At 35.2% G+C, this 23190-nt stretch overlaps 1 protein-coding gene across 1 annotated transcript in view; it reads left to right on the top strand.

The window, feature by feature from the left end:
- TEX11 (testis expressed 11) overlaps nucleotides 1-23190 on the top strand; it is a 297399-nt gene that overhangs the window by 166433 nt on the left and 107776 nt on the right. Inside the window, exons 16-17 of the mRNA XM_045994777.1 lie at nucleotides 17141-17243; nucleotides 21563-21687. Of these exons, the coding sequence (XP_045850733.1) occupies nucleotides 17141-17243; nucleotides 21563-21687 (228 nt within the window). The remainder of the gene's footprint in view (nucleotides 1-17140; nucleotides 17244-21562; nucleotides 21688-23190) is intronic.

Genomic DNA, 23190 nt, shown 5'->3' with positions numbered 1-23190 from the left:
AATCTGCCTTCGGCTTAGGTCATGATCTCAGGGTCCTGGGATCAAGCCCCGCATCCGGCTCTCTACTCAGCAGGAAGCCTGTTTCCCTCTCACTCTCTGCTGGCCTCTCTGCCTACTTGTGATCTCTCTGTCAAATAAATAAATAAAATCTTTAAAAAAAAAAAAAGAAACACTAACATTTTGTAATTTCAATGAAGTCCAAATATCTATTTTTTATTTTGGTGTCTGCTTTTGATGTCATATCCAAGAAATCACCACCAAATTCACTCTCATGATTCCTCTTAAGTTTTCTAAAGCTTAAAATTGTAGCTTTTCTATGTAGGTCTTTGATCCCATTTTGAGTTACTTTTTATATAAGGGGTAAGGTAAGGATCTGACTTCATTATTTTACATGTGGATATCCTGTTTTCCCAACATCATTTGTTGAAAAGACTGTTCTCCTTCCATTGAATGGTCTTGGCACCCTAGTCAAAAATCATTTGAACATATTTGTGAGGGGTTATTTCTGGGCTTTATATTCTAATTCGTTTATCTGTATGTCTGTCCTTATACAAGTACCACGTTTTGTTTACTGTAGCTTTGTACTAAGTTTTGAAATTAGGAAGTGTGAGTCTTCCAAGTTTGTTCTTTTCTTCCACGGTATTTTTTGGCTACTCAGCATCCCTTGAAATTACATATGAATTTTAAGCTTTTTCTGTTAATTTTGGTAAAAAACAAAACAAATGGCATTGAGATTTTCATAGGGATTGCATTGATGTCTTTGGTTGTCTTCTTTTTTAAAGAATCTTTATTTTTCATTCTGGAAAATATATATGATTTTCCATTTTTCTTAACTTTAAAATTTTCCCTCCTTTTAACTTTTAAAAATGTTTCCTATGTTCTTTTCACATTATTGACTGTATTTATTTACTTTCATATTTCTTTTTGTTAGTCTTAATTTCTGAAATTTTTTTCTCATTTTTTTCTGAGTTCTAATACCTCATTTCTGATTTTTCCTAATTCTGATTTATGCCATTCTTTTATGTTTTGTATCATTTTCTTGATGTCTTTTATCTCATTTTGAAATGGTTGGTTTTAGTTTTGACCTTTTTAAATTGAAGTATAATTAATATACAATGTTACATTATCTTTAGGTGTATAGCATATTGATTCAACATTTCTATTATTATTCAGTACTCACCATGATAAGTGCAGATACCATCTGTCGCCATACAACTTTATTACAGTACTATTGGCCATATTTCCTATGCTGTACTTTTCTTTTTTTTTTTTTTTAAGATTTTATTTATTTATTTGACAGAGAGAGAGATCACAAGTAGGCAGAGAGGCAGGCAGAGAGAGAGGAGGAAGCAGGCTCCCTGCGGACCAGAGAGCCTGATGCGGGGCTCAATCCCAGGACCCTGAGATCATGACCTGAGCCGAAGGCAGCAGCTTAATCCACTGAGCCACCCAGGCGCCCCTATGCTGTACTTTTCATCACCATGACTTACTTATTTTATAACTGGAAGTTTGTACCTCTTAATTGAATTTATCTATTTTGTGTATTTCCCCACCTACCTCCTTTGGTAACCACCAGTTTCTTCTCAGTATTTCAGAGTCATTTTGTTTTATTGATTTCACATGTAAGTGAAATCAAGTGAAATATGATTTCACTTACATGTGAAATCATATGGTATTTGTCTTTCTCTGACTGACTCACTTCACTTAGCATAATACCATCCATGTCCATTCATGTTGTTGCAAATGGTAAGATCACATTCTTTTTATGGCTGAGTAGTATTCTACTGTATACATGTATATATACTACTTTATCCATTTATCTATGACTGGGCATTTTGGTTGCTTCCATATCTTGGCTATTGTAAATAATGCTGTGGTAAACATAAGGGTGCTTATAAGTTTTCAAATTAGTATTTTTGTTTTATTTAGGTAAATACCCAGCAGTGGAACTACCCGATAATATGGTATTACTATTTTTAATTTGATGAAACTCTATACTGTTTTCCACAGTGGCTGTACCAGTTAACATTTCCACCAACAGTTCATGAGGGTTTCCTTTTCTCCACATCCTTGCCAAAACTTGTTATTTCTTATCTTTTTAATAGTCGCCATTATAACAGATGAGAGGTAATATCTCATAGTGGTTTTGATTTTCATTTACCTGACAATTAGTGATGTTGAGTTATCTTTTCATGTGTCTGTTGGCCATTTCCGTGTGTTCTTTGGAAAATATCTATTCAGGTTTTCTTCCCATATTTAAAAATTGAATTGTTTGGGGGTAGCTGGGTGGCTTAGTTGGCTAAGCCTCTGCTCTCAGGTTCAGGTTATGATCCTGGGGTCCTGGGGTTCTGGGGTTGAGCCCACGTCGGGCTCCCTGCTCAGCGGAAACCCTGCCTCTCCCTCTCCCTCTGTTGCTCCCCCTGCTTGTGCCGGTCTAAACAAAATCTTTAAAAATATATAAAAAATAAAAATCGAATTATATGTTTCTTTGGTGTTGAGTTGTTTAAGTTCTTTATATATTTTTTACAACCCTATATCACTGGCAGATATCTTCCTATTCAGTAGGTTGCCTTTTTGTTTTGTTGATGGTTTTCCTTTGCTGTTCAAAAGCCTTTTATTTTGGTGTGGTCCCAATGTTTATTTTTGCTTTTGTTTCCCTTGCTTGACCGGACACATCCATAAATATTGTTGCTGCGGCTGATGTCTAAGAGATTACTGCTTATGTTTACTTTTAGGAGTTTAATGATTTCAGGTCTCATATTTCGGTCTTCAATCCATTTTTATCTTATTTTTTAATATAGTATAAGAAAATGGTCCAGTTTCATTCTTTTTATTTTTTTTTTTAAAGATTTTATTTATTTGACAGACAGAGATCACAAGTAGACAGAGAGGCAGGCCGAGGGAGAGGAAGAAGCAAGCTCCCTGCCAAGCAGAGAGCCCAGTGTGGGGCTTGACCCCAAGACCCTGGGATCATGACCTGAGCAGAAGGCAGAGGCTTTAACCCACTGAGCCACCCAGGTGCCCCCCATTCTTTTTATATGGCTATTCAGTTTCACAGCATCATTTATTGAAGAGACTGTTTTTCCCCATTGTATATTCTTGCCTCCTTTGTCATAGATTAATTGACTATACAGGTATGGATTTCTTTCTGGGTGTTATATTGTTATATTGATCTATTTCTGTGTTTGTGCCAGTACCATTCTGTTTTGATTACTATAGCTTTGTGGTATCTCTTCAAATCTAGGATTATGATACCTCTGTCTTTGATCTTCATTCTTAAGATTGCTTTGGTTAGGGCGTCTGGGTGGCTCAGTGGTTTAAGCCGCTGCCTTCGGCTCAGGTCATGATCTCGGGGTCCTGGGATCGAGTCCCGCATCGGGCTCTCTGCTCGGCAGGGAGCCTGCTTCCCTCTCACTCTCGCTGCCTGCCTCTCTGCCTGCTTGTGATCTCTGTCAAATAAATAAATAAAATCTTTAAAAAAAAAAAAGATTGCTTTGGTTATTTGGGATCTTTTATGATTCCATACAAAATTCTATACAAAATAATTGATTCTAGTCCTATGAAAAATGCTACTGGTATTTTAATGATGGTTGACATTGAATTTTAGATTACTTTGGGTAGTATGCACATTTTGATGAAATTAATTTTTCCAATCCGTGAGTGTGGTATATATTTCCATTTGTTGTCTTTGATTTCTTTCATCAGTGTCATAGATTTTAGACCATAGATCTCTCATCTCCTTCTTAAATTTATTCCTAGGTATTCTTTTCTTTTGGTGCAATTATAAATGGGATTGTTATCTTTTTAAAAGTTTTTATTTAAACTCCAGTTAGTTAGCATACAGTGTAACATTAGTTTCACAGGTACAATATAGTGATTCAGCACTTCTGTACTATACCCAGTACTCATCACAAGTGCACTCCTTAATTGCCATCACCTGTGTAACCCATCCTCCCACCCATCTCCCCTCTGATAATCCTCAGTTTGCTCTCTGCAGTTAAGAATTGATTCTTGGTTTGCCTACCCTACCCCTCTCTTTATTTTCTCTTTGCTCATTTGTTTTGTTTCTTTTTTTTCTAGAGAGTGAACGTGCGCGCGCACACATACACACACACACACACACAATGGGAGGGGCAGAGGGAAAGGGAGAGAGAGAATCTTAAGAAGACCCTTAAGCAGGGCTCAATCTCATGACACAGGGGTCAATCTTTTTTTTTTTTTTTTTTAAGATTTTTTTTATTTATTTATTTGACAGAGAGAGATCACAAGTAGACAGAGAGGCAGGCAGAGAGAGAGAGGGAAGCAGGCTCCCTGCTGAGCAGAGAGCCCGATGCGGGACTCCATCCCAGGACCCTGAGATCATGACCTGAGCCGAAGGCAGCGGCTTAACCCACTGAGCCACCCAGGGGTCAATCTTATGACACAGAGATCGTGACCTGAGCAGAAATCTGAGAGTTGGTTGCTTAACTGACTGAACCATCCAGGTGCCCCCATCTGTATGTCTTCCTTAGAGAAATGACTGCTTATGATTTCCGCCCATTTTTTGCTTGGATGATGTGTTTTTCAGGTGTTGAATTTTATTCTGTTCTTCTGTACATATTTTGGATACTAACCCTTTATCGGATATGTCATATGCAAATATCTTCTTCCATTCCATAGGTTGCCTTTTAGTTTTGTTGATTGTTTCCTTCACTCTGCAGAAGCTTTTTATTTTGATGAAGTCCCAGTAGTTTATTTTGCTTTTGTTTCCCTTGCCTCCAGGGACATATCTAGAAAGAAGTTGCTATGGCCAGTGTCAAAGAGGTTACTGCCTGTATTCTCCTCCAGGATTTTGATGGTTTCAGGTCTCAGATTAAGGTCTTTCATCCACCTTGAATTTATTTTTGTGTATGGTGTAAGAAAGTGCTACGCTTTGATTCTTCTACATGTTGCTGTCCAGTTTTCCCAGTACCGTTTGTTGAAGAGATGGGTGGGAGGATGGGTTTCCCAGGTGATGGCAATTAAGGAGTGCACTTGTGATGAGCACTGGGTGTCTTCTGTCCCATTGGATAGTCTTTAATGATTTATCAAAGAATAGTTGACCATATAGTTGTGGGTCCATTTCTGGGTTTTCTATTCTGTTCCATTGATTTAAGTGTCTTATTTTTGTGCCAGTGCAATACTGTCCTGACGACTACAGCTTTGTAATACAACCTGAAGTCCGGAATTCTGATGCCTCCAGCTTTGATCTTCTTTTTCCAGGTTGCTTTGGCTATTTGGGGTCTTCGGTGGTTCCATACAAATTTTAGGATTATTTGTTCTAGCTCTGGGAAAAATGCTGGTGGTGTTTTGATTTAGGGATTGTATTAAATATGTAGGTTGTTTTGCATAGTACAGACATTTGAACAGTATTTGTTCTTCCAATCTGTGAACGTTCCCCATTTCTTTGTGTCATCAATTTCTTTCATCAGGGTTTTATACTTTTCAGAGTACAGATCTTTTACAAAGTTTATTCCTAGGTATCTTAACAGTTTTTGGTGCAATTATAAATGGGATCGATTCCGTAATTTCTCTTTCTTCAGTCTCATTGTTAGTATATAGAATGCAACTGATTTCTGTACACTGATTTTGTATCCTGTGACTTTACTGAACTTGTGTATGAATTCTAGCAGCTTTTTAGTGGAGTCTTCCAGGTTTTCTATATAGAGTATCATGCCATCTGCAAGTAGTGAAAGTTTGACTTCTTCCTTCATGATTTAGATGCCTTTATCTCTTTTTGTTGTTTGCTGAGGCTAGGTCTTCCAGGACTATGTTAAATAACAGTGGTGAGAGCGGACAACCCTGTCTTATTCCTGACCGTAGAGGAAAAGCTCTCAGTTTTAACCTGTTGAGGATGATTTTCACTGTGGGTTTTTCCATATAGCCTTTTTAATATTGAGGTATGTTCCCCCTAATCTACTTTGTTGAGCGTTTTTATCATGAATGGATGTTGTATTTTGTCACATGCTTTTTCTGTATCTATTGAGAGGATCTTTTTTTATTATTTCTTTTATTAATGTGGTGTATCACATTGATTTGTGAGTACTGAACCCCTGTTGCAGCCCAGAATAAATCCCACTTGATCATGGTGAATGCATTCTTTCAGTGTACTATTGGATTTAGTTTTGTTAGTATTTTATTGAGAATTTCTACACCCATATTCATCAGGGATATTGGCCTCAGTTTTTCTTTTTCAGTGGAGTCTTTATTTAGGTTGTCCAATTTGTTGGCATATGATTTATCATAACATTTTCATATATTCCTTTGTATTTCTGTGGTTTCAGTTGTTATTTTTTCTCCCTCATTTCTAATTTTATTTTGGTTCTCTCTTTTTTTTGTTATGTCTGTCTAAAGGTTTATCAATTTTGTTTACCTGTTCAAAGAACCAGTTCTTGGTTTCAGTGATCTTTTGTATTTTTTTAAGACTCTATTTCATTTATTTCTGCTTTAATCTTCACTACACTACTACTACTGCTTCCTTCTACCAGCTTTGAACTTGTTTTTTCTTTTTCTTTTTTTAAGCTCTTTTAAGTATGTTTATTTGAGATTTTTCTTGTTTCTTGAGGCCTGTATTGCTATAAACTTCCATTTGAGAACTTATTTTGCTGCATTCCAGAGTTAGCACCCTTCTGTTTTCATTTTTATTTGTCTCCGTGTATTTTTGATTTCCTATTTGATTTCTTGGTTGACCCATTTGTTGTTTAGTATCATGTCATTTAGCTTTTACATGTTTTTTTCTCTAGATTTCATCTTAATTGATACCTAGTTTCATATTGTTGTGTTTTGAAAAAATGCTTCACATGATTCAATCTTCTTTAATTTATTAAGACTTTTTTATTGTGCTAGCATGCGATCTATCCTGGAGAAAATTCCATGTGCACCTGGGAAGAATGTGTATTCTGCCAGCTTTGGATGGGATGTTCTGTATAAATTTTTTAGGACCTTCTGGTCTAATGGATCATTTAAAGCCACTGTTTTCTTACTGATTTTCTGTCTGGATGATCTATTGATTGACGTAAATGTTGTCTTAAAGTCCCCTACTCTTTTGTAGTACTGTCACTTTCTCCCTCTATATCTCTTAACATTTGCTTTATGTATTTAGGTGCTCCTTTATTTTTGCATATATATTTACAATTATTACAGTCCCATGTTGGATTGATCCCTTTATTATTATGTAGTGCCCTTCTTTGTCTCCTGCTACGGGCTTTGTTTTAAAGTCTGTTTTATCTGATACAAGTATTACTACACCAGCTTTTATTTGCACTTTCATTTGTGTGGAGTATCTTTTTCCATCCCTTCACTTTCAGTCTTGAGTTTTTATAGGCAGTATACAGATGGGTCTTATTTTTTCGTCCATTCAGTCTCCTTATGTCTTTTTTTTTAAAAGATTTTATTTATTTATTTGACAGATAGAGATCACAAGTAGGCAGAGAGGCAGGCAGAAAGAGAGGGAAGCAGGCTTCCTGCTGAGCAGAGAGCCCATGCAGGGCTCCATGCCAAGACCCTGAGATAATGACCCAAGCTGAAGGCCAGAGGCTTAACCCACTGAGCCACCCAAGTGCCCCACCTTATGTCTTTTGATAGGAGCATTTAGTCTATTTCCATTAAAGTAATTATTAAAATATGTATATATTGCCATTTTATTTTTTTTCTGGCTGTTTTTATTGTTCCTCCCAGTTCTTTTTCTCTTGCTTTTTTTTTTCCCGCTTTGCTTTAATGGCCTTTTTAAATGTTATGCCTGGATTCCTTTTCTCTATTTTTTATATCTGTTTTAGGGTTTTGATTTGTGGTTACTACTGGGTTCATATATAACATCTTATATGTATAGCAGTCTGTATCAAGTTGATGGTCACTTAACTTCAAACGCAGGTTTAATTTTTTTATTTAATTATTTTATTAACATGTAATGTATTATTAGCCCCAGGGGTAGAGGTCTGTGAATCATCAGGCTTACACACTTCACAGCTCTCACCATATCACACACCCTCCCCAATGTCCATAACCCAACCACCCTCTCCCTCTCCATAACCTCCCTCCGCCCAGCAACCCTCAGTTTGTTTTGTGAGATTAAGAGTCTCTTATGGTGGGGCACCTGGGTGGCTCAGTGGGTTAAAGCCTCTGCTTTCGGCTCAGGTCGTGATCTCAGGGTCCTGGGATCGAGCCCCACGTCTGGCTCTCTGCTCAGTGGGGAGCCTGCTTCCTCCTTCCTCTCTCTGGCTGCCTCTCTGCCTACTTGTGATCTCTCCCTGTCAAATAAATAAATAGAATCTTAAAAAAAAAAGAGTCTCTTATGGTTTGTCTCCCTCCTGATCCCATCTTGTTTCATATTTTTCCCTTTCCTACCCCCCAAACCCCACACTCTGCCTTTCAAATTCCTCATATCAGGGAGATCATATGATATTTGTCTTTCTCTGATTGACTTACTTCACTCAGCATAATACCCTCTAGTTCTGTCTACCTCATTGCAAATGGCAAGATTTCATTTCTTTTGATGGCTGCATAGTATTCCATTGTATGTATGTATGTGTATATACATATATAAATATATACTTATATATAAAATTTATATATAATTTTATAATATATATTATAAAATATATATAATATATAAAATGTATAATTTATTATAATTTTATATTATAATTATATATACTTTTATATATAATTTATTATAATTTTATATTATGATTATATATACTTTTATATATAATTTTTTATAATTTATATAATATTTATATATAAATATATATTTATGTATACACACACACACACACACACACACACACACACACACACACACACCCGTCTTCTTTATCCATTCTTCTGTTGATGGACATCTAGGTTCTTTCCGCAGTTTGGCTGTTGTGGACATTGCTGCTATAAGTATTCAGGTGCATGTGCCCCTTCAGATCACTACATTTGTATCCTTAGGATAAATACCCAGTAGTGCGATGGCTGGGTCGTAGGGTAGCTCTATTTTCAACCTTTTTAGGAACCTCCATGCTGTTTTCCAGAGTGGCTGTACCAGCTTGCATTGCCACCGACAACGTAGGAGGGTTCCCCTTTCTCCGCATCCTTTCCAACATCTGTCATTTCCTGACTTCTTAATTTTAGCCATTCGACTAGTGTGAGGTGGTATCTCATTATGGTTTTGATTTGTATTTCCCTGATGTCGAGTGATGTTGAGCACTTTTTCATGTGTCTATTGGCCACTTGGACGTCTTTTTTGCAGAAATGTCTGTTCATGTCCTCTGCCCGTTTCTTGATTGGATTATTTGTTCTTTGGGTGTTGAGTTTCATTAGTCCTTTATAGATTTTGGATACTAGCCCTTTATCTGATATGTTGCTTGTGAATATCTTCTCCCATTCTGTCAGTTGTCTTTGGGTTTTGTTCACTGTTTCCTTTGCTGTGCAAAAGCTTTTGATCTTGATGAAGTCCCAATAGTTCATTTTTGCCCTTGCTTCCCTTGCTTCTGGCGATGTTTCTAGGAAGAAGGTGTGGCAGCTGAGGTCAAAGAGGTTGCTGCCTGTGTTCTCCTCAAGGATTTTGATGGATTCCTGTCTCACATTGAGGCCTTTCATCCATTTGGAGTCTATTTTTGTGTGTGGTGTAAGGAAATGTTCCATTTTTCTGCATGTGGCTGTCCAATTTTCCCAACACCATTTGTTGAAGAGACTCTCTTTTTTCCACTGGACATTCTTTCCTGCTTTGCTGAAGGTTAGTTGACCATAGAGTTGAGAGTCTATTTCTGGGCTCTCTATTCTGTTCCATTGATCTATGTGTCTGTTTTTATGCCAATACCATACTGTCTTGATGATTACAGCTTTGTAATAGAGCTTGAAATCTGGAATTGTGATGCCACCAACTTTGGTTTTCTTTTTCAGCATTCCTCTGGCTGTTCGGGGGCTTTTCTGGTTCCATATACATTTTAGGATTATTTGTTCTATCTCTTTGAAAAAAATTGATGATATTTTGATAGGGATTGCATTAAATGTGTAGATTGCTTTAGGTAGCATAGACATTTTCACAATACTTCTTCCAATCCATGAGCATGGAATATTTTCCATTTCGTTGCGTCTCCCTCAATTTCTTTCATGAGTACTTTATAGGTTTCTGAGTACAGATTCTTTGCCTGTTTGGTTAGGTTTATTCCTAGGTATCTTGTGGTTTTGGGTGCAATTGTAAATGGGATTGACTCCTTAATTTCTCTTTCTTCTGTCTTGTTGGTGTATAGAAATGCAGCCGACTTCCGTGCATTGATTTTATATCCTGACACTTTACTGAGTACGAGTTCTAGCAGTTTTGGAGTGGATTCTTTTGGGTTTTCCACATAAAGTATCCTATCATCTGCAAAGAGTGAGAGTTTGACTTCTTCTTTGCCAATTTGGATGTCTTTAATTTCTTTTTGTTGTCTAATTGCTAAGGCTAGGACTTCTAGTACTATGTTGAATAGCAGTGGTGATAATGGACATCCTTGCCGTGTTCCTGACCTTAGCGGAAAAGCTCTGAGTTTTCCCCATTGAAAATGATATTCGCTGTGGGTTTTCATAGATGGCTTTGATGAAATTGAGGTATGTACCCTCTATCCCTAGAGTTTTGATCAAGAAAGGATGCTATACTTTGTCAAATGCTTTTTCAGCATCTATTGAGAATATCATATGGTTCTTGTTCTTTCTTTTATTAATGTATTGTATCACATTGATTGCTTTGCAGATGTTGAACCAGCCTTGCAGCCCAGTCATAAATCCCATTTGGTTGTGGTGAATGATCCTTTTAATGTACTGTTGTATCCTACTGGCTAGTATTTTGGTGAGAATTTTTGTATCTGTGTTCATCAAGGATATTGTCTGTAATTCTCTTTTTTGATGGGGTCTTTGTCTGATTTCGGGATCAAGGTAATGCTGGCCTCATAAAATGAGTTTGGAAGTTTTCCTTCCATTTCTATTTTTTGGAACAGTCTCAGGAGAATAGGTATTAATTGCTTGGTAGAATTCCCCTGGGAAGCCATCTGGCCCTGGGCTCTTGTTTGTTGGGAGATTTTTGATGACTGCTTCAATCTCCTTACTGGTTACGGGTCTGTTCAGGTTTTCTGTTCTTCCTGGTTCAGTTTTGGTAGTTTATATAGTCTCTAGGAATGCATCCATTTCTTCCAGATTGTCAGATTTGCTGGCATATAGTTGCTCATAATACGTTCTTATAATTGTTTGTATTTCTTGGATGTTGGTTGTCAAATGCAGGTTTATTATATCTTCCTTGTAAATGGTCCGTTCAGATTTTCTCTTTTTTCCTGATTCAGCCTTTGTAGGTTGTATGTTTCAAGGATTTATCCATTTTTTTCTAGGTTTTTTAATTTGTTGTTATGTAATTGTTCACAGTAATCATTTATGATTATTTGTATCTCTGTGATGTCAGGTTTTTTTTTTGTAAAGATTTTATTTATTTGACAGAGAGAGAGATCACAAGTAGGCAGAGAGGCAGGCAGAAAGAGAGGAGGAAGCAGGCTCCCCGCGGAGCAGAGAGCCGGATGCGGGGCTCGATCCCAGGACCCCGAGACCATGACCTGAGCCGAAGGCAGCGGCTTAATCCACTGAGCCACCCAGGCGCCCCTTTCATGTCAGTTTTATTTATAATTTTGTTTTAGTCCACTCTTTTATTCTTGGTTAATCTAGATAAAAGTTTGTCAATTTTGTTTATCTTTCCAAAATTCCAACTTCTATTTTCATTAATTTTTTTCTGTTGTCTTATTTCTATTTCATTTATTTTTGCTCTATTTATTATTTCCCTTCTGCTAAACCTGGGGTTACTTTTTTCTTCTTTTTATAATTCCGTGAGTTGTAAAGTTAGATTATTTATTTGAGATCTTCTTTTAATGTAGGTGTTTATCACTATAAACTTTCTGCTTAAGATTGTTTTTGATGCATCCCATAAGTTTGGATATGTTGTGTTTCCATTTTGTTTTGCCACAAAATACTTTCAGATTTCCCTTTTGATTTCCTCTTTGGCCCGTTGGTTATTCGGAATGTGTTTTTCAACCTCCATGCATTTGTGAGTTTTTCATTTTTCCTCCTGTCTTCTTTTTCTAGTTTTCTACCATTGTGTTTGGAAAAGGTATTTGATATGATTTCAGTCTTCTTAAATTTGTTAAGGCTTGTTCTAGGGCCCAACATATGGTCTGTCCTGGAGAATGTTCCATGTGTGCTTCAGAGAAATCTGTATTCTTGTGCTGTTGGATAGAATATTCTATATGTATTTGTAAGGTCCATTTGGTCCATCGTGTTATGCAGGTATGCTATATGTTTTATTTTCTATCTGGATGATCTATGCATTGTTGAAAGTGGGGTTGTTGAATTCCCCTACTGTTTATAATTGCTCCCTTCGGTTTGTTAACATTTCATTTATTTATTTATTTATTTTTAAATTCAAGTTTAATTAACATACAGTGTTATATTAGTTTCAGGTATACAGTATAATGATTCAACACTTTTATACATATCTCCCTGCTCATTAAGATAAGTGTACTCTTAACCACCTTTATTTCACCTATTGCCCTACCCACCTTTCCTCTGGCAATCACCAGTTTGTTCATTGTATTTAAGAGTCTCTTTATGTCTGCCTCCTTTTTTGTTGTCTGTTTTGTGTGTTAAATAACACATATGAGTGAAATCTTCGTGTTTGTCTTTCTCTGACTGAGTTATTTCACTTAACATTATATCCTCTAAACCTTCTAGGTCCATCCATATTACTGCAAATGGCAAGAGTTCACTCTTTTTTATGGCTCAGTAATTTCCACAAAGTGTATATATACCACATCTGCTTCATCCATCTGTCTATCAGTGAAGACTTGGATGGCTTCCATATCTTGGCTATTGTAAATCATGCTGCAATAACACTTTAAATAATGCTGCAATAGACATAGGAGTGTGTAGTATTTTCAAATTAGTGTTTTCCCTTTGGAGGGGGGGTAAATACCCAGTAATGGAAATCATATGGTAGTTTCTAATTATAATTTGAGGGACCTCCATAGTGATTTCCACAGCAGCTCTACCAATTTGCCTTATCTCAAACAGTGCCAATGAAGGCTCCTTTTTCTCCATATCTTTGTCAAAACTTGTTATTTCTTGTGTATTTGAATTAACCATTCTGACAGGCATGAAGTGGTATCTCACTGTGGTTTTCATGTGCATTTCCTTGATAATTAGTGATGTTGAGCATCTTTTTGGCAGTATTAGTTTTAAATATTTAGTTGCTCTTATATTCAGTGTATATATATTTATAATTGTTATAGCCTCTTAATGCGTTAACCCCTTTATCACTATATATAGTGACCTTCTTTGCCTCTTGTGACCAATTTTGACTAAAGTCTATTTTATCTGATATAATTATAGCCCCTCCTGCTCATTTTTCTTTACCATTTGCATGTAATATCTTTTTCAGTCCCTTTCAGTTTATGCATATCCTTATAGCTAAGTTAGTCTCTAGTAGGTAATATACTGTTGGAATATTTTTATTAAAAATCATTTAATCCCTCTCTGTCTTTGATTGGGGAATTTTCTCCATTTATATTTAAAGTAATTTTGATAGGTAAGGACTTACTATTCCCATTTTGTTAATCGTTTTCTTAGTTTTAAAATTCCTTTGTTCTTTTTTTTCCTCTCTTGCTATCTTTTAAAAAAATTTATTCTTTTAGTGGTATGCTTTAATTCCCTTTTATTTGTCTTTTATGTATGTATTATGGGTTTTTTCTTTGTGGTTACCATGTGGTTTACATAAAGCATCTTTTAGATATAACAGTCTATTTTAAACTGTTAACAACTTATGTTCAAACGCATAGAGAAACTCTACACTTTTACTTCTTCTCTTTTCACATTTATGCTATTCATGTCACACTTTACATATTTTTATATTGTACATCTGTTAACAAATTTTTATAGCTATAGTTATTTTTAATATTATTGTTTTTAACTTTTATAGTAGAGGTAAAAGTGATTTAAACACTATCATTACAAAATTAGGGTATTCTGAGTTTTATTATATTTTTATAACTTATTGAAGGATATTTTGGTTGCTTCCTAGTTTTCACAATTATGAGTAAAGTTTCTATAATTAGTAATGTGCAGGATTTTTTGTGGACATTAGCTTGCAGCTCATTTGGGTAAAATACTAAGAAGGGCAGTTGCTAGATTATATTGTGAGAGTATGTTTAGTTTTATAAGAAACTATGAAACTGTCTTTCAAAATGGCTCTACTCTTTTCTTACTAACAATGAATGAGTATTCCTGTTTCTCCACATTCTTACCAGTATTTGGTTTTGTGAATGTTTTAAATTTTAGCTATTTTAATAGTTGTATAGTGGTATTATTTTAATTTGCATTTTCTTGGTGAAATATAATGTTGAGTATCGTTTTATATGCTTGTTTGCTATCTGTATATCTTTTTAGTGAAGTAACTGTTCAGGTCTTTCCCCTAATTTATAATTAAGTAGTTTCTTGTCTTATTGTTGAATTCTCTATGTGTTTTAGATATCAGCTTTTTATCAGATGTGTGTTTTGCAAATGTTTTCTCTCACTCTGCAACTTATGTTTTCATTCTCTAATGATATCTTTCACATAGCAGACATTTCTAATAATAATAATGTCTAATTCCTAATTTAATGGATTGTGGTTTGGTGGTTTTTTTTAAGTCATCACCAACCTAAAGGAAATAGATAAATTTCAAAAAACATATAAATCATCAAAACTGAAGCATGAAGAAATAGAAAACTTGAATAGACTCATAACTAGCCGAGAAACTGGATCAATAATCAAAAATCTCTCAACAAACGAAGTCCAGGGCCCCATGGCTTCACACCAATGTCTCACGTCTATAGCAGCATTATCTACAATGACCATATTATGGAAAGAGCCCAAATGTCCATTGACTGATGAATGGATAAAGAAGTTATAGTGCATATTTGCATATAATGGAATATTACTCAGCCATCAAAAAGAAAGAAGTCTTGCCATTTGCAACGACATGGATGGAACTAGATAGTATTATGCTAAGTGAAATAATTCAGTCAGAGAAAGACAAATACCATATAAATTCACTCCTAAGTGAAATTTAAGACAGAAAGCAAAGGAGTGTTCAGGAAAATAAAAGATGAAGGAGGAAACAGACCCTTAACTAACAAAACTGAGAACAAACTGAGGGTTACTGGAGGGGAGGTGGGTGGGGGGGTGATGTTAAATAGGTGATGGGAATTAAGGAGTGCATTTGTCATGTTGAGCCCTGTGTGTTGTATGGAACTGTTGAATCACTGTATTATACATGTAAAACTAACATTACACTGTATGTTAACTAACTGGAATTTAAATAAAAACTGAAAAATAGGGGCGCCTGGGTGGCTCAGTCTTTAAGCATCTGCCTTCAGCTCAGGTCAGGATCCCAGGGTCCTGGGATAGAGCCCTACATTGAACTCCCTGCTCTGCAGGAGGCCTGCTTCTCCGTCTCCCACTCCCCCTGCTTGTGTTCCCTCTCTCACCGTCTGTCTCTCTGTCTCTCTGTCTAATAAATAAGTAAATAAAATATTTAAAAAGAAAACATTTAAAAAAATAAATAAAAAATAAAAAGTCATTAGCAAACTAGTGGTCACTTCAGTTTTCACCTATGTTACTTTCTAAGTGTTCTATAGCTGGGGGTTTTATGGTTAGGTTTATGATCCATTTTGTGTTAATTTTGTGGAAGTTTATGGTCTGATTCATATTTTTTTTTGCACATGGATGTCCATTTGTTTCAACACAGTTTGTTGAAAGAAGTATCCTCTGTTTTTTGAAATTTCTGGTTACCCCCTGCTACCAGTGTGGAAATTACTTAGTGTTTCAGTTCTTTTAGTTGTTGTCTTAAAAAGAATCTTTATTGAACTGTCCATGTTTGTAATATCTGTACTATTCCTAATTTATTTTGCCTTATCTTTCAGTTCACTAATTTTCCCTTCTCATGTTTCTAATCTGCAATTGAACCTATCCACCATGTTTCCATTTGGATTATTGCATTTCACATAGTTCTTCTTTTTCACATCATCAAAGTCATATTTTATAGTTTCTGTTTCCTACAAACTTCTGTGATATTCAGGATGTGTAACAATTCATATTCCACAGGCAGTAATCAATCGGAATTGGTATCAGCTGGAAATAACCACTGTACCATATCAATATGTAATATTGTATATCAGCCTACTTACATATACTTCTGAGGGCCTTTTATTTCTTTAAACTTTGAAAACAGTTGTTTTATAGTTTTTTATAATTCTGGTATCTACATTTTAAGAATCTTTCGGTAATTTGTTAATGCTGATTCTCATTTATGTTGTATTGCGTCTTAGTTTGCTTAATTTTTTTTCTTGTTTACTACTCCTGATTTTTGAAAAATCATTTTTGGAAATATTTTGAAGCCTAGGATGAAGATTATTTCCCCCAGAGAACATTTACCTTTGCTTCTTCAGATGTTTGGGACCAATGTCAACTCAATTCATAGCTTGAGGTCTTTTGGCTTCCTGTAATTTGGTGATGTAAATACATGCCTCAGGGATTGGTTCTCCCCACCATATTTTGCTGTGTTCCACTCAAAACCAAAGTAACTTTCTTTGCAGTCCCCTGGTGATGGAGGTAGGAGCAGTTTAGTTCTGATAGCCTAAGTGTGTGGTCCCTTGGGTCTTGATGTCTGTTTTCCTAACCTAGTGAGATTCATTTAAAACTAAAGCTGACATTTGTCTAGATTTATAAATGTCCACCAGAAAAATAAAGTGGCTTTAATTCTCTGCTTGTTTCTCTGGAACCTCACTTTTTTCGCTTAGATTTTATTATCTTGTAAGTTGCTTTAGAATTGAAAAAAAAAGTTATCTAACATTTTTTGTTTTCAGTAGGAGAGTTAGTCTGACATATATAATGCACCCTATTTCTAGAAGCAGAACTCACTGTTTCTTTAGCATTTTAAGGGAACAGTTCTTTAAAGATTTTACTTAGATTCATGTCTTTTTATGATGCGTATCCTTATCCATTGTGACTATATTAATAATTTTAGTAAAATATGATAAGGTCTTCCTTATTACTTATATGAAAGAGAGCCAATATTTTTTTTTTTTAGGCTAAAGAGGCAGTGATAGAAGCTGAACGACGTGATCCTACAAATATTTTCACTCAGTTTTATGTATTCAAGATTGCAGTTTTAGAGGGAAACTCTGACAGAGGTATGAATGCTATTTGTGAGTTATATCTAACTGTTAATATAAATAATAATAATCTTCTACCATAAAGGAAAAAACATTGTTTTCAAGACAATGGCGTTATATATTCTATATTCTGGCTTGACTATGTAAAGATGATACAACCATCCAAAAAGGAATTATGAAGGTTTTTTTTTAAAGATTTTATTTATTTGACAGAGAGAGATCACAAGGAGGCAGAGAGGCAGGCAGAGAGAGAGGAGGAAGCAGGCTCCCCATGGAGCAGAGATCCTGATGTGGGGCTCGATCCCAGGACTCTGAGATCATGACCTGAGCTGAAGGCAGAGGCTTAACCCACTGAGCCACCCAGGTGCCCCAGGAATTATGAAGTTTACATAGGAATAAAAGAACAGGGTTTGCCTATTGGGGAAGTAAGAACTAGGGAGATGTGGGACAAGAATTGGAGTGAAAGTCTTGTCATGGTATACTTTTTTGTGTACCTTTTGTCGTTTGAACCTCTTAAAAATATTAAGTTTAAAAAGCTGTGGGATAAGAGGGAATTGATACTGCAAACCCATTTCAGTTAAGAGTTGTCTTAGACAGTCGAAGTCTCCAGCTTACTTTAAAATGTTTTCACTTATTTGGGAAGTGATTGGTAAGAAATTTGGCCTTGAAATGGAGTTTCTTTCTACAGAGTTGACAGTGCTCACATGAACCTCATCCTATCAGTGCTGTGCCTTTTCCATTAAGTTAAACATAGTTTCCTAGTTGATGTGTCTGTACACTCCTGGATCTTGACTTGGTTACAGATATGCCTGTGCTGTGATATTATTATTCCCATTCAGCCATCAGTGTAGCTGAGGATATTCTGAGGCAGCTGGAGCTCCAGACTGGTTGTCCCTTGTGAAAGGCATAACTTGAGAAATGAAGAAGTTTAAATTAATAGATCCAAACAGAATTTAAACTAATCCAATTGAGCAACTGTTTATGAATACCTACTATGTGCAATGGACTCTGCTTTGCACTCCATAAAAAAGAAAGATAATTTATTCTTCATTGAAGAATGAATGTTCCACCAGATACTAAAGTGTTCCTGTATATTAATTAAAGATTAGCAAGTTGGTGTCAGTTCTTTATCAGGGTTTATAGTGTAGTCATGTCCATCATCAGTGTTTTCATTGAAGACCTCTGAGAATTTGTGGGGTTTTTTTGATGCATTATGTTGAAAGATTAAAAAAATTTGAGATTTTTACCAGTAGAAATGGCAAAAAAAAATAGATTTCCTATTAAACCTTTTAACATTCTATTAAAATTTTTTTTTACTTTTTAAACATAGCATCAGTTCAGTCTTTTTATTTTTTCCCCAGTTATTTGTGACCATTTTTAAAGCCATGTTTATTGATAATATATAGAATAAAACTTACTCTTACTAGGGTATGATTCTATGAGGTTTATTTATATTAATAATTCTATGAGTTTTGACAAATGTGTACCATCGTGTAACCACCATTACAGTCATGATATAGAACAAAACATTACCTCAGTTTCCTTTATTGTCATCCTTCCAACTAGTTTTAATCCTGGAAACAACTGAACTCATTTCTATCTATATTTTTGCCATTTCCAAAGTGTCATATAAAGGGGTCATATATTATGAAGCTTTTTGAGCCTTTCTTTCACTTGATAATGCATTCAAAACTCATTCATACTGTTGTGTTTCCATAGTTTGTTTTTTGTTATTGCTGAGTAGTACTCTATAGTATACTCTATAGTATGTATGTACCACAGTTTGTTTATTCATTCACCAGTTGAAGTATATTTGGATGGTTTCTGTTTTGAGCAGCTGTGAATAAACGTGCCATAAATATCTGTTTACAGATTTTGTGTGATAAGATTTAACTTCTCTAGGATAAATATCTAGGAGTTGGATTTTTGGATTATATGGTAAATACATGTTAGAAATTGCCAAGCTGTTTTCCTAAGTATCTATACAATTTTACGTTCTGACCAGCTATATACGAATGCTCTAGGTGATCTGTGTCCTCAACAGCAGTTGGAACTGTCCATTTAAAACTATATGCCATGCTAATAGTTGGTAGTATTACCCTATTGTGGTTTTAACTAGCATTTCTGTAATGTCTGATATTTGATACCCATGTATCTTCTTTGACAGTGTTTGTATAAATCTTCTGTCCAGTTTTCTACAGGGAACTTTGTTTTCTTTTTTAAAATTCATCTTTATATGTTTTATTCATCTTCTGTCATAGAGGCTAGAACATAGGGAAGAAATATAATTTACTTGCTAAGATAGACGGAACTTTGTTTTCTTATTGAGTTTTGAAAGTTCTATATGTATTACACACACAAATTATTGGATATGTGTTTTACAAGTTTTTTTCTTTTTATTTTCTTATCAGTGTCTCTCATGAGACATTTGACAGTCTAATTTATCTTTTTTCCTCTTTGGTATAATGGGTAAGAAAAGCTTTACCTAATCTAAGGTCACAACATTTTTTTTCCTGTGTTTTCTTCACAAAATATTATAGGTTTAAGGGGCGCCTGGGTGGCTCAGTGGGTTAAAGCCTCTGCCTTCGGCTCAGGTCATGATCCCAGGGTCCTGGGATCGAGCCCCATGTCCGGCTCTCTGCTCCGCAGGGAGCCTGCTTCCTCCTCTCTCTCTGCCTGCCTCTCTGCCTAGTTGTGATTTCTCTCTGTCAAATAAATAAAATATTTAAAAAATATATTATAGGTTTAAGTGTATGGTTAGTTCTGTGATCGATTTTTTATGTTAATTCTGCTATTTAATTTATGAACTGACGTTCTTTTTTTTTTTTTTTTTTGCACATGGCTATCTAATCATTCCAGCGTCATTTTTTCAGCATTATTTATTTAAAAACTATTTTTTTAACTGAATTACCTTTGCACATTTATTGAAAAGCAGTTGTGTGTGTGGGTCTCTTTCTGGATTCTTCATTCTGTTCCATTGATCTATTAATCTGTCTTTATACTACTTACATACTGTCTTAATTAGTTTAGCTATATAATAAACTTGAAATCATATAGTCAAAGATCATAATTTTATATAACTTGAATCCTTTAAAAAATGTTAAGGCTTGTTCTATGGCCCAGAATATTGTCTTTATTTGTAAATGTTCTATATGCACCTGAGAAAAATGTATATTTTACTGGCGTTGTTCTGTAAATGTTATTCAGATCAGGTTGATTAATTACGTAAAGTGTACTACATCCTTGCTGATTTACGACTTGTTCTGCCATTACTAAGAGAAGGTACTGAAATCTTAGACTGTAATTGTGGATTTTTTAATTTTTCCTTGCAGTTCTTTAAGTTTTTGCTCCTTGTGTTTTGAAATTCTGTTATAAGATGCATAAACATTTAAGATTGTTATAGTCTCACAATGAATTAATTCCTTTATCATCATGAATTAACCTTGTTACGTAATATTCTTTGCTCTGAAATCCATTTTGTCTGATATTAATATAGCCACTCCAGCTTTCTTTTGATTACCTTTAACATAGTATATATTACCCCATGCGTTTTCTTTTAACTAATCTTGTCTTTATATTTTAAGTGTGTTTCTTGTAGGTAGCATATAACTGAAAGTTGCTTTCTTTAATTCAGTGTAACTATCTGCCTTTTACTTGGGTCATCTAGACCATTTATCTTTAACATGATTATTGATGTGGTTAGGTTTAAATTTAGCACCTTTTTATTTGTCTTCTGTTTGTCTCATCTCTTCATTGTCACCATTTTTCTTTTTTTCTACTTTCTTTTGGATTGAGTATTTTTTTATGATTACGTTTATCTCATCTTTTGACGTATTAGCTCTTTTTTTTCTTATTTTGTTACTTAAGTTCTATAGTGCATACATTTAATTTATTGTAGTCTATCTTTAAGATATATAATGGAATGTAATGCCACCATTCATTTTTAAGTTTCATTCCATTTTAGATTCCCTTTTATGAATGTACCACAATGTATTTAGCCCATCGATTATTGATGGAATTTAGGTTGGTTCTATACTGTACTTTTAAAAAATTGCTGGGTAAACATATTTGTATGTTTTTGTTCACTTTTGCAAGTATATCCATAGGATAAATTCACAGAGGTGAATTGCTCAGTTGGGCATTTTTTTGTGCTAGTGCTCTTTGAACACTACATCAAACTAATAATATACTATATGTTGGCTAATTGAACTTAATAAAAGAAAAGATATCGGTGCCCTTAAAATGTGTTCCAAAATCACTGTGGTATAATTAATCATATATAGCTATTACCTTTGATAAGAGTATCTCATTTTTTAAATTGTTTCCTTCTTTTTCAGCTTTGCGGGCAATTACTGCATTAGAGAAGTTATTAATACCTGAAGTTCCAGAGGAGAATGAGCTACTTCTAGATAGAGAGTCACCTGTCATGCTTCTCAGTTTAGCTGCCCAGTTTGCTCTAGAGGTAATTCTTATGTATTTATCCATAAGATTTTTACCTCTTTTCCATTTTGAGAGCCAATTAATGGAACTCTTTAGAGGAGTTTGCTACAAAGAAAAGAAACTGGTTAGAAGTTGGTGTAAGAAGTAGAATCAGAGGTTTGTTGGTTTATTTGAGTTGGGATGAATGAGAGTGCTTATATGCTGATGGAAATGACCTAGTGAGAGAATAAAAAGTTGACAATGTGTGTGGTAGAGAAAAGAGAATTATTAGAGCAATGTCCTTAAATAGGTAAGAGGTGATGGACACAAGTGTATAAATTCAGGGACTGCCTTTAGGAAAGAAAATGGATAGTTATCTATGATAGTAGTTGAGAAGTTAGAGTATGTGGTGTGGTTCCTGGTGTATGAATAAATGTGGTAGTGGGAATCTGGAAGGTTTTTTTCTTGACAGCTTCAGTTTTTTCAACAAAGTAGGGAACAAGGTCATCACCAGAAGTGAGAATGGAAGAGGAGATGTTGGGGAGTTTGAGAAGACGGGTAAGGTATAAACTGATAATGCAGGAAAGCAAGAAAGCGAATGACATGCTAGTGTGGGATGCTTGCCCAGTAAATATTTGATGAAGTTTTAAAGTAAAAGAAATAGTTGTACAGGTTTTTATCCAGCCACTTTTAGCTGCATGGGTATAGGCACAAAAGTCAGTAGAAAGTTGGATTTAACCACATTCGTGGTTTTGCCAGATGAATACAATGAAGCAAAGGAGTAGTAGTAGGAAAATCAGAAAAAAAGGAAGTGATTATCGTTAATCCCCATGGAATTTAAACTGGTCATGGAGGACGACATCAAAGGGATGAGGGACAGCGAAAAATTCATAGCATGAATGAATTGGAGGTCTAAGTGCAGTTGAAGGATTGCTGGAGTAACAGAAGGGAGTAAATTAGAAAGGTGGTCAGAAAGTGGAATACATGAAACAGAGCAGGGTGCAGGACCAGGGTGAGGAAGTGAGGCACTTAAGGAAGCACCCACTTTCTGAGTCATGCAAGTGCAGAGTTGGTTCTTGTGTGACCCTAAGTGTGAGTGCCTCCTTAAATTTTGTACCTTAAGAGCCTCACTTAACATCACTTAGGTTACCTTAGTCCCAGCCCTGACTTCGTGTATCCCATTAGTAATGACAGACTCCAACACAGAGATCAGTGGAATAGAATAGAAAACCCAGAAATACACACATAATCATATGGTCAATTAATTTTCAACAAAGGAGGAGAGAATATGCAATCGGAAAAAGACAGTCTCTTCAACAAATGGTGCTGGGAAAACTGGACACCTACATGTAAAAGAATGAAACTGAATCACTTTCTTACACCATACACAAAAATAAACTCAAAATGGATTAAAGACCAAAATGTGAGACTTGAACTCATAAAAATCCTAGAAGAGACCACAGGCAGTAATTTCTCTGACATCAGCCATAGCAGCAGTTTTCTAGATATGTCTCCTGAGGCAAGGGAAATAAAAATAAACTATTGT

This window comes from Meles meles, chromosome X (assembly GCF_922984935.1).
Source record: "Meles meles chromosome X, mMelMel3.1 paternal haplotype, whole genome shotgun sequence".
In the NCBI taxonomy this organism is placed as follows: domain Eukaryota; kingdom Metazoa; phylum Chordata; class Mammalia; order Carnivora; family Mustelidae; genus Meles; species Meles meles.
Note: the sequence above shows the minus strand (reverse complement) of the source record. Positions and strands in the feature narration are given on the sequence as shown.